Below are 12,444 nucleotides of genomic sequence, written 5' to 3'. Positions count from 1 at the left end.
TGTTTTAGCGTGAGACTCGATCTCAATCTTACGGAAAACTTAGATGATTCGGTGACATACAACTCCATCAGTGATTCAACAAATGAATCAATGGTGATCCAGGAATTCAACGACAATTAAAGAAGGGAAGGATGTTTGTAATAGCGGTGAGACGCGTCGTTGTCACAATGGACGGAGTGGTTGTCACGAGAGTGATACTTAGACTTGTTTTATCTCTATCAACCACATTTTGGTAAATGTTTAATTTAACGATCAGCCAGACAAACAGATGGTGTAATCGTCATTACATATCAAGGAAATACATTTTAATGTTTAGAAAAACGTTTTTTGACGTTTTTGCATTATTTAGAGATATGTTGGTAAATTGTTTGCAAGTAGCTGTATGTTTTTGAACACACCTCTGGTGATCGACCCAGCTAGACAATGTAATTTGCCTCTCTAAGCAAGTGAATATTTCTACCTGGAAGTTAAGACTTATTGAGATGTGTCTAACTGGCCATCGGATATATCCGCTTTATTATATTATATAGACGTTAGTAGGATTAGATGAACATGTAAAATAAAGGGAATGGGAGTTGTTTAAATCCCTACATTCACTTATTATAAGTAATCTGTTCTTTCTTTCGGCTGTTGCGGAAGTAACTTTACACACTGTGTTTAAATATTCTTACCATGCACGTAATGCACTGAGGCAAAAACTTGAAGCTTGAACTGCTCTGACGTCACCATATGGTGGTACCTTCATCTGTGGACGAAGAAAGAGATTCACAGTCACAACCAGTTATAATATTACTCCCTTTTTTTGCGAAATTAAAGGGTAACTTTAGGCATAAACGTCATATTGGGATGCTAAGGCTAAGGCTGGTAAAGACATTGTTAACCAGGCCAACTTGCAGTGCTATACCACTTACAGTGCTATACCACAAGAGGGATAGAGAGAGGTGGAGAGAGAGAGAGAAATGTCCCTTTAAACTTCAGAGGTTCAGCAATTAAAATGTCTTGGACTAGTAAGTCTTACACACAGAACTTCAAGTCAGTTCCTATTATGCATCACCAACATAGCAGCTTATAACTACGCCACTGTTATCAGACTTCTTAAAGACACCTGATTTGGTGTTAGGTACTACTCGTATGTCAAAATAAATCATGTTATCACATGAATACTTAACATACTTTGTTCAAGAATGTCATCCTCAAGGTCCTTTCGTCCAGCAGCACGCAAAGCCTTTCCTAGTACCCTGTATGTTGCATTTGTACTATTTTGTTGTTTCCATGACAACAACATCTTGTAAGCTACCTCCCTTTGTCCATCATGTCTGTAATCTGCTTCAATGTTCTGAAGTTCTGGATCCTTGAGCCCAAGATCTCTACCCACGGTCAGCCATTCCTTGGAAAATTTGCCAGACAAAACCTGAGAAGCAATCACACTTATTCGTATAAAACGTAATTGATCTCTGCAAAGAAGTTTGGCCATCAAGACAAGTTATCAAAGCCTCTTGGTTTGTAATATAGCAATCAATTTAAAAAAAACGTACTACGTAATGGTAACGACAGCTCAAATACAGCTGATATGCCGATTGCCACGGTCGCTCTCTTTTGTTCAGAGTTTGTTTGTGCGCATCCATGTTAACTTTCCACAAAATTAATAGATTGTCTCAACTAATAATATTTTCTGATCAAAACAATGATTCAATATTACGTGAAAGTCTCAGAAAAAAATAAAGTGCATCTTTGTACCAGGAGTGATTGTTGTCAAAAGTTATGTACGGTATGTGACAAAAGGCCTTAGAAAGTTATGATATTTGAGTGCACACATATGATAGCCTATACCATAAACTTCGTTATCTCTACACAGGGGAAAGTAACGTTGCAAGTAATTGTTGTTAAACAACATACTGCGTGTTCATTGTTTCCAGACAATGGATAGAGACTATTAGCCAATCAAATCACAGGAATTTTGGAATAGTATCATTGTATTTTTTTAGCATAAAAATCTCTATAATGGAGTGTTGTTAACCCTGTACCTTGCGGTTGATCACACTTGATATTCCGCAATTTGTCGCCACCGTGGCATTTTGGCATTTACTTGATTTTTGAGGTCTCATTTCTCAGCAATTGAACATTCTACTATCTTCTTTTTTTAACAGATTCCTAAAGAGTCTATCCCATAAATATGGAATATAAAAATTTGGGCTACAAGAACATTGTTTTGTGGCACTAGGTCAACTTAAAGTGTCAAAATATTCGATTTTGGTCTTTTTCATAACACAAATGTGCTATATTTAGTGATTAATAACTCCTAAACCATTGCTTCAGTGTACTTGATTCTTTTCAGAGGTTATAATGTCTATTACAAAATATTGATTACAATGCTTTCCTGTAATATATTTGCAAAGTTGTGCAGCTCTTAAGTTGCTATTTCATGCTGCAATTCAGCATGAAGTAGGGGTTTTGATGCCAATTTTTACCAAAGTAACCATGTAAGAGCTGTAAGGGTTTATACTTTATTTATAAGTGAAAAGTTCTTACACCGTAACAACTTTCAGGGTTTTAAACATTAATTTGTCAATGTAAGGTTGTAAAGTTGCTCTGCTGTACAAAAAAGGTCGTCTTTGACAACCAATTAATACAAAACGCGTCATGTTGAAAAAAATCTGATAATTTTTTAGGAAGAGATATACTGCCACTCTGTTTGTACAAAATAATTCAGGAGGGTTTTTTGCCTTACTTTGAAATGAGAAATCCTCAAAGTTGGTATTTTTACAAAAAAAGTTTTGCCTGTTTGGATGTTGCACATGTGTTGAGTCTAGGTATTGTACTTCGAGGTCATTCAATTCAATACTTTACAGATTTCAATGTATATGAACAAATACTATTTGCAATGTACTTGTCTGCTCCTGGTTTTATTCATTTAATTAAATGACTTTACTTTAAATTGAATGCCAACCAGTACATACATACATGTACAATGTGTACAATACATACATGTACTGGGTGTACATGTACAGTGTGTATTAGTGCTAGGTGTAAACATAGTCTTGTGGCACTCATTGTTCTTATCCAAATGGTTCCCAACCAAACGTGTTAGTAGTCCAGCCATTTTCACAATATTACAGAAAAGTATTAACACATACATTTATTCATAGTAGTTATTAAGTATCCTCTAAAGGGTAAAACTCACCGTAAAATTGCATCCATCATAGAGACAGCCTGAGACCATATACACTACAATAGCGCTTGTGTGTTTATTTGTATGCAAGTCTAACAGTTTCTTTTGAAAGATGGATCTGGAGCTTTTGTTTTGCTGGTACTTTGTGTATTCCGCCTTCCTCAATTTATGAGTGGGTTAAGAGCAGTTGTAAGTTTAAACCAACTGACCTGTGTATCTGGTGCTTTTGTTAATGCATAACAATTTGAATATTAGTTAAAGTTAATAATTTTCACCTACTGGTATTGATCACTGTACCCATTTATAAAATCATTCTCAGCCTGTCTCTTTAAGTGAACATGGAGAAAATATATTTTCAATGTTGGGTTGTCCTTTGTGTGGTTTATACACAACTGTACTTAAAAAGTATTTCACAAATGTTCTGCACATTTGAATTAATCTTGACCCCTGTACATGTATGGATTGAATATTGATTGACGTTCGTTTTATAGTAAAGTCTTTTAATTAAAACGGGAATCAAACCAGAAGCAGACAGTACATTGCCAATAGTATTTATTTATATGACATTGAAATCTGCACAGTATTATAGTGAAACATGTTTATATTCCATTTCTATGGGATAGACTCAATAGGCATGTGTAATAGATAGGTAGTAAGATGTTTAATTTGCTGAGGAATGAGACTTCAAAACTCAAGAAAATGCCAAAAATGCCGCGGTGGCGACAATTTGCGGGATTCAAAAGTGTGATAAATCAGCCAATTTTACAGTATTGTACAGTATGTGTATTGATGTCAGCCTTGATAACATACCACTTAATAATGTACACCTTATGAACAGCATTAAGATTTGTGTTAGGACAGACGGACGTACGTAGGCATCGGCCGTGCAGCTCTCAGCATTTTCACCGTAATGCACATGTCAATATATTGCAGTTATATTGTTGTGACGTTATTCAAAAAAGTAATTAAATATTATGATTTTTAATATTACAGTTCTTGCAAGTTCCTTCCAAATAAAAACGTTGAGGAGTTGATAGCTTGCAAATCAGGTGCCTACTGTGTATGTCACTGTACTGAGGTTTCAATGGCCAAACATTCATTGCAGGTTACGTGTGTGCTTAGTGCTAATGTTATTTTGAAGAATAGGGGTTATTACAGATATCCTTCGGGCAAGTGGATTAAGTTTGTCAGACGCACAACAGGCTAGTGAATAATATACATGGTTTTGAGCCCTATGTAGTAGTAGTGGTACTATTAGTAGTGGTAACAGTAGAAGTAGTAGTATATGGAACGCGAAAAGGAAAAACTTATTTCGTCGTTTGTGATTGTCTAAACTAAAGTTGTTGCTGCTGTTTAACCACTTTGTTGCTAAAACTCACGTTGATGCCTTAACTTCCGTTGTCTAAACATATGTCGTTGTTTGAACTGAACCGTGCTGAACCGCGTATTTAAACCGGAATGCAAAATGCACTGAGGTTTCGATGACCTCAGTGCACTAGACTTCTGGTTGTTAGTATAACCAGAACTAGCTGTTACAATAGAAATGGCCCGAACCACCATTTTGATACAATAACACTATGGCATGATAAACACAGGTCAGTCTACTGTGCGTGGCTATACACACCTCCACCAGAAACAATATGGGTCTTGGAGGTCCAAGTCCATTTGGGGTCACTAGAGGTCAACTTGTGAAAACCTTGAAAATACGATAACTCAAGAAGGGAAGGTTGGACGAATCTCATATTTAGTATGTAGTTGTGATACGTTCAGTGCAATATTTTATTGAGGTCAAAGGTAATTTGGAGTCACCAGACGCCAAGTTGTGGAAATCTTGTTTTATAAGCTACCGTATCTCACACCGACCAGCTTATCAGATAAAATGTGCGTTACACCTCATACGAATAAAAGGCTGCACGGTAAGCAACTTTGAAATGATATAGGCTATGTATATACGCTATGAATGTCGGAAATCGAGCAAAACGAGTGTCTAGACAAAGTACCATTACAAAAATACTGCACTTTTAAATTGATTTCATTGAGCCGCTTCAACCATGTGAAGAGATACGTTGTAAATGTCGGAAATCAAGTGAAACGAGGGTCGAGACAACATGCCAGCATAAAAAAATACTGCACTTAAAAATGTATTTATATGAACCATTACATGATGTCTGGGTATGATGTGAATGTCGGCAGTCAAGTTAAACGAGTGAAAGTAATATTACTAGAGACAAAAAATTTTCTCCCGATCGAACACCGATTGCGCTTATTATTATATGACCTATACTTTTAATAGTGTAGTTGTAAAGATGCGATCGTATCACTGTCTGTACTTTGTGAATGCTCTACACATTACATATGGCGGATTCCATCCAGTGCCCTAGCTTCGCTGTTTTACAGGCCCGACCGCTCGACCTTCATTTCGCCTGCCCTGCTACTCTTTCCACCGCCCTGCTACTTCCCCTTTGCCAACTCCGTATATAGTACCTCCATGCTTTGACCTTGCAGCGATTTCACCAACGACCCCAACTCTTCAAATATAATAAAATTATAAACCTTTGGGAAAAGCAAGATGGCATCTCTGTGGCTTAAAACATTCCACTACTTTGTCTCTCCTATCCAGTTAGTGTATTTATCAATAGATTGTTATTAACAAAAATATTCATTCACTTTCAACCTTAGCTCTTCCTGGTTCTTCACAAGGTCCACTTGGCCAAACTGCTTCCAGAGTTTATTCTCTTCATTCTCTCAGTTAATCAATGTTTCCTACCAATTGCGCTTAGTACTAATAAAACAGACTGGATAAGTTTTTTATGTTGTCTTTTTTCCTTTCTTGGGGGGAGTGTGAACAAATAACAAGTGGACAAAAAGTGATGAGGACTTTGCAGAGAAACAATTTGACAGTATGATAACTGACCAAACAACAAAGAGTATTCCAAGTGAGTGTTACAGTAAGTGTTAGGTGATGTGTTAAAAAGAACTGTTCAGTTAAATTAAATGTCATGCATAGTTGCATTTGCTTCCTGTATGTCCTTCATGTACAATATAGGTCTATATGAAACTTCATCACTGCTCGAAAAACTCTCTGACTCTCGTAGAATTTTCTATGTTATTTGATTCATACTTGACAATATGTGAATAAATGCCTTAAACAAACAACAAACCAGTATATGGACGGATGGAGTATACAATCTTAGTGAGTGTATTGGAACCGTGTGTACAGTACAATACACTTTTTCAGTATCTATGTATGTATGTAAAGTACGTATGTACATTCATAACATTGTACGTACAGTATATGTACAGTGCATATTCCCCAAATTTACGTGTCCGACAACTGAAACAAAAACGTTAAGGAGACAATTTTTACAACTTTAGAGAGTTATATATGTAAATCCTTATACAGCTAGCTCAAAACTGTTGTCGAGTAAACTTCATAAAAACTTTTACTCGTGAATGTACTTATACTTTATCATAATAATTATAACCAGCAGTTATTTTTACGACGCTAAAGCGACCACAAATGTAGGAGAAACGCGGAGGGCTTCTGGAATACAAGTTACACGTCGGGTGGCTTCCAATTCAACATTTTAAATCAAATTTGGAATCATTTCAATTTAGAAAATCATTTCAGATTGGAAAACCGTAGTTTGCTCTTGGATGAAAGACCCATCTTACTATGACCCTACCCGGAATCGAATCCTGAACCCCCCTATTGCTAAATGCCACTCGCCCATAGGACCGGTGTTAGCACTTTAAATTAGTCGTAAAACTCATCGTTAATTTAGGTAACGAAGTGATAATATCCGGTGTTTGTGTTCTGGCATTCACAAGTACTGACTATTACGTTGGAACCCATGTTGTTAAGTTTTAATATCATCTGAGGTATCGTTAAATGACATTTATTGAATTATGCCGAAATCTTTTAAGCGAATTACTTAAATCGCATATAATGGAAATAGTTTAACACTACCCTCAGGAATGCATCGTTCACTGTACTGTCTACAGTTAAGGCTTCTGCCGACGATGACCTCTTATCAACTGTATTGTGCTTTGTCAGGTAAGTTCCTCCTGCTAATGGCTTCTCAGAACTCTAAAAAAAAAGGCAAAACGATGCTAGTTAAGTCTAAAGAAGATATCTTAGCCTACTATGCAGATAGTGATCTGTTACGTAACATTCATAGCCATGTTCATCATTTTTTTTGGTCATATTCATGGTCGTTGTCCTCGCCATCGTCATTGTCAACAAAATTCTGCAGACATATTAGTCAGGCAGCAACCTATCTCCCAGATTTTGTGTCATTGAAAATAGTTACACATGTATTTGTATTTGATTTCCGTTTGGTCCATGGAAAGGGTGGGATGAAACAGCACTGCTAGGTTTAAGGGAGATGGTTTCCATGCCATCAATTCTTACTGGAAGGATGTTTAAGAAAATCTTGGGTATATTTCAAATGTGACAACATAAAAATGTATCAACGGATTTTGATAACAGTATTCTGACATAAGCGATAAGGTTTGTTTATGTGTATTGCTGCACTTTAAAAGTCACATCATGATCAATTCTGTACAAACCTTGATCGGAACAACTAATTTCATTTCTTCTGTTTGTGCAGCTTTAAAGTAACAGACACATTCGTCATCTGCAATCTTCTTAAAGACAAAGGGACACGAGAATTCTACGGATAGCTCTACTGTCGTGAACGGAATTTTCTGAAAAAAAAAGATGTGAAAATTTGCAGATACATAATAAGGCTGCATGAATGCATGAAACCTAAAAACCGATAATGTCAAAACTGTGTTATATTTACTCTGCTGGAAATATGGCATTTTGCGGGTATATGACAATACAATCAGTTTGCTCATAATCAGTAGCATTTTCTACAAGAAGAGATTAAACTGAGGACGGTGTAAACTTAACCAATTTAAGCGGTTTCCAGTTATGTCTCCATTACCACAAGGCTTGGTCACAATGATACAACGTTTAAATTCCAACGGATTGAAGAACTTAGAGAACATAGAACCGATATAGCAATAAAACTTGAACTCGTCATTACCTGATGTTTGTCTCTTTCATTACATTTCCAGGACATTGGAATTACATCTTCCAAAAGTATGGTCAATGGCAGTCGTCCCTCTTTCCGAAACGAGAACGGTTTCTCTTGCAATACTTGGAGGTTATTCGTCGCAATTATCTTTCATAAGAGATGAATATTTTGTATTCAGTATATTTTATTTAATATTCCAGAATGCACTGAAGAAATGTTACATTCCTTTTATGAGCATAAATCTCTCTTTGTCCCTCTACAGCTTATCACCTACCTCTCCTCTTCCCCATGTTGGTCTCTTTCTTATCTCCATCCCTTCTCTACTAATCCTCTTACATCTTTCTTCTTTGTGTTCACCCTGCTCATTAACCTGTCTGTATTATGTGCGTGTATTTGTTCCCCTCTTTTACTGTTACTTGTCATCCAGCCTATGAAGAAGATCCTTCTAGGATCGAAACGTCAGGCCAACTTACTTTTACACATTCTCTTACACATGCTCTTCAGTGGATCAGCAGTTTGTTATCAGTTTTGTTTTGTTTCATTTTATATTGATACTGATAACGATAATGATAAAATACCCGCGTAACATCAACTTGCATTTTACAAACTTCACTCACTTTGAGTCAAGTTGATATCCTATGAGATTGAAAATTAAAGCAATCCAAACTCTTTTTCATGATCATCCGTACTTTGAAATGTGCCGTAACAATTGTGTACAAGCTCCGTATGTTTGTTTAATCCTCCGACAACTTCATCTAATAATATTTAGTTAGGACCTACAAAAATGTATATTTCACATGAATGCTTAGGTTATATTCCCTTTTTACTAGTCCAAAATGCATTTCAACTCTGGATTAAGTTTGTGTTAAACGAAGTAACTCTAAAAGGAAACGGAACTTCCATTTTCATATAGCACTCACTTCTTTTTCTCCCGGAAGATCCAGGTAGTATCCAACTTCAATATGCTTCAGATTATCAGACAGCTGCTGGCTACAAGCTGCATACACTTTAATCTCCTTGTACTCAACAATAGAATCATCAACTTGACATGTCTTCCAAGAAAAACTCTCAAGCTTAATTGTGCAGTTACTTTCATTGAGTTGATATAAGGTATCGAGTTGGGCTTTCCAGTTGGGCTTTGTGCCTTTAAAGAGTACAAGCAAAATTCATGGACACTTTCTGACTTTCTGTTCAAGCTGTAAATAACTCAAAATTTGTTTTAGAAATGTGACTTACAATTGTGAACAAAGTTTCAATCTTCAAACATGTCTAACCATTTGAATGATGTCGCGTTATTAAGTGCGTGATCAGCCATTAAGACATTTAACACATGACTTTGAAAAGTGTTGATATGAGAGGTATTGCCAAAAAAAGCTATGATCTAACAATATGTACCCTGGCAGATTGTGAGATAGATCTTACCTTTAGCATGGTGACTGCTGTACACTATGGCTTTGCGTTGACCTGTTTTCTTCAATCTTAGACAGTGGGGTAAGGTTAGCCTTACTGGATGAAGCAACTTGATATTTTCAGGGAGAAGCTCAATCACCACAGAAGAATTGCTGGCAAATGTGTGATAGTTTCCCTCCTGAAAACAATGAGGGATTATTCTCATCTCAATGCGATAACTTTCATTGAGAGCTTTTGCAGGAATTTCTAGGAGAACCCCAGAATTTGGTATCTCCAAATACCCTCCTTCCTGATCAACCATAGCCTCTGTTCGCAATGACGTAAGATGATGTAAATCTGTTGGAAGAAAGAGCAAGAAATGACCCAGTCAAAATAGAGTTTAGAGCCCTGAAGGTTTTGTATCAATGCCCTGAAGGTTTTGTATCAATGCCCTGAAGGTTTTGAATCAATGCCCTGAAGGTTTAGTATCAATATTGTATTATGCTACGAACAAAGCTCAACCAGCATCATATATTCCAACGAATAGTCGGCCGCTCAGTATCTTCCAAAAGAATGTCATGTGAATGACTTTATGGTTGGGTCTTTTCATTAACACCGATTTGTGGGTGTGTGTGTGTTTTAATGGTGTGTGTGTAAGTTAATGGATCCTCTAGATTATTGTAATATGTGCTAGCCAATATGCCTGGCCCAACAGTCGTAGTGACAAACTTTGAGTGTTAATCTGTAGAAATTAGAATACTACCATCCTGGCATGTCGTCAGTTTCATCCAACAAACCGATAATGCAAAAAGCCTTTGTTGGCACTGTGAGGCACTACCGTTAACACACATTACACATTGTAAACGCCAATTCTTAACTAACGTTTTGCAATTACTTCAAAGTAGGTCATTTATTGTAATTACAATATATTCAAATGCTTAACTTTCACACATCATCCAAGCATTAACTTCGACGGAGAAATATGTATCAATGAAAAGTTAAAATAGGCGGCACAGGATCCATGTATTCCATTATTCTTATATTGGCAATTTTCCTATTGTTGTTCATTATTCAAGAACGTTAAGAAAGCTTCTTTTTTTCTTTCTTTGATAAGATAATTGATGAAATAAAAGTCGCTTACCAGGTAGGGCTTTTATTGCCGCTGGTGAGTAAGAACTCGCTCCTTTCAGTCTAAAGTCCATCTAAATGATCGCATCAGTCCACAGAAAACAGGAAAAGAAAAAGCAGATGAAATATAATTGAGAAATTATCTGACGAAACAATTCTTTTAAGGGGGAATATTTGAAACAAAGATTTTGACACAACAACACATTATTGTTCAGCATTTGAAGACAACAGCTTTAGATGATTGCGAATCTTACCGCCCATTCTCCACTTGCCACGTCCAAGGTGTGAATTAATTTGGCTCCAATAATCCATTCAACTGTAAAGAAGAAGAAAAAAACATGTCTTTGAGCCCTCAACTATCCTGTTGTAATCCTTCCACAGTGTTCTTCTTATCCCGAAGATGATATTATTTCTTCCTGTTAAAAAGTTACGTAACATGCGACATAACAATTGATAACATGCAACTGCCTTTCTTCAGAACTGCAGCTGCAGCTACAATATGCATTTCAAGCGACCTAAAATTCAACTTGAATTACTACCTTACCGGAAACATTTCTGGACTGAAGGTCAGCGAGAGTCTTTTCATTCTTCACAACCGCCGGAGGACTCGCGAAAAGTAAGCTTTAACGAAAATGCATTATACAACATTAAGGACGTTGACCAAATGTATTTTACTTCAGATATGGGATAAATTATACATTTCTCTTAACATGACAAGAGGCATTGAAGGTCACTGTTCATATTTAAGTAGTTTTGTTTATGGATGAACCCCCAAAAGGAAGTTGTAGCTTACGCCTTATCCCCCTTTGAAGACGCAAGAGCGATCAACAAAGAATCTCCTAACAATCCTTTTCCGGAATGATCATGACCCAGCAAAGGCGATTAAGACTGAGGGATCACGCGACCTTAAATCTTCGGTCACTTGTTCTCGTCAGTATTAGAAGACCGGCGTGATTCGATAATTTGTAAAGAATTATCCTGACCTTTACGCGCTTACGTAGCCTATATAATGCTATTTTCGGCCGACGTTGGTCCATTCCCGTTGTAATATGTCGAAACGTCCGGGGTAGTTTTCTATATTTCCTAATCCTAATTCGCAAATATGAGTGCGCTTCTTTTAAATGCCGTACGTTTCCAAAACATCCCCCCCCCCAAAAAAATAATAATAATAATAATAAGCAAACAAAACAAACAGACAAATTCCACCCTATCATATGATAATATATATTTAATTTATAGAACCAGAAACAAAAGCATGGTCACTTTTAACCATTTCGCATGAACCTTTTACGTTTAAGTTCTCAATAAAATAAAAAGTGCGTGCGTGTGTTTGCTCACCATGCTGTTTCAATTGATCCACTGTTTGCAAGGAAATTGATAATATCTTCATAATCGTGGGCTTTTAGCTTGTGATCCCATCGGCTAACTTCAATAGCTTGAAGGGTATCTAAGACTCCCAGCCGGACACCAGATTTGAGTAACAAGAATTTGTCTGTAGCAGATTCTAACACATCTGTCAGCTTCAATCGTTTAATAGGAACCTAGTAAAATAAAATAAAAAGATGATATAGTTTATACTCTGCTACTTTCAGCTAAAATATGACAGCGACTGCAACACAACAAATAATCATACTACTGAGTTTAAAATTCTTAATTATTATTTGACATTGTATTTCAACTTTACGAACCATTTATGGCATTAATGTTGTTCAG

General features: G+C 36.5%; 1 protein-coding gene across 6 annotated transcripts in view; it reads right to left on the bottom strand.

The window, feature by feature from the left end:
• The window catches only part of LOC139976824 (uncharacterized), a 59,893-nt gene that overhangs the window by 4,516 nt on the left and 42,933 nt on the right, over positions 1 to 12,444 (bottom strand). For all 6 annotated transcript variants that reach the window (XM_071985635.1, XM_071985634.1, XM_071985632.1 and 3 more), the window contains 11 exons: positions 12,070 to 12,272; positions 11,276 to 11,352; positions 10,986 to 11,047; positions 10,745 to 10,805; positions 9,637 to 9,960; positions 9,135 to 9,358; positions 8,224 to 8,361; positions 7,742 to 7,879; positions 7,140 to 7,259; positions 1,174 to 1,411; positions 672 to 745 (listed from right to left, as the gene is read on the bottom strand). In XM_071985635.1, the coding sequence (XP_071841736.1) occupies positions 723 to 745; positions 1,174 to 1,411; positions 7,140 to 7,259; positions 7,742 to 7,879; positions 8,224 to 8,361; positions 9,135 to 9,358; positions 9,637 to 9,960; positions 10,745 to 10,805; positions 10,986 to 11,047; positions 11,276 to 11,352; positions 12,070 to 12,272 (1,608 nt within the window). In that variant the 3' untranslated portion in view covers positions 672 to 722. The remainder of the gene's footprint in view (positions 1 to 671; positions 746 to 1,173; positions 1,412 to 7,139; positions 7,260 to 7,741; positions 7,880 to 8,223; positions 8,362 to 9,134; positions 9,359 to 9,636; positions 9,961 to 10,744; positions 10,806 to 10,985; positions 11,048 to 11,275; positions 11,353 to 12,069; positions 12,273 to 12,444) is intronic.

The sequence above is a fragment of the Apostichopus japonicus genome, chromosome 12 (assembly GCF_037975245.1).
Source record: "Apostichopus japonicus isolate 1M-3 chromosome 12, ASM3797524v1, whole genome shotgun sequence".
Lineage (NCBI taxonomy): Eukaryota > Metazoa > Echinodermata > Holothuroidea > Aspidochirotida > Stichopodidae > Apostichopus > Apostichopus japonicus.
The sequence above is the reverse complement of the archived record's forward strand: the minus strand, read 5'-3'. Positions and strand labels throughout refer to the sequence as shown.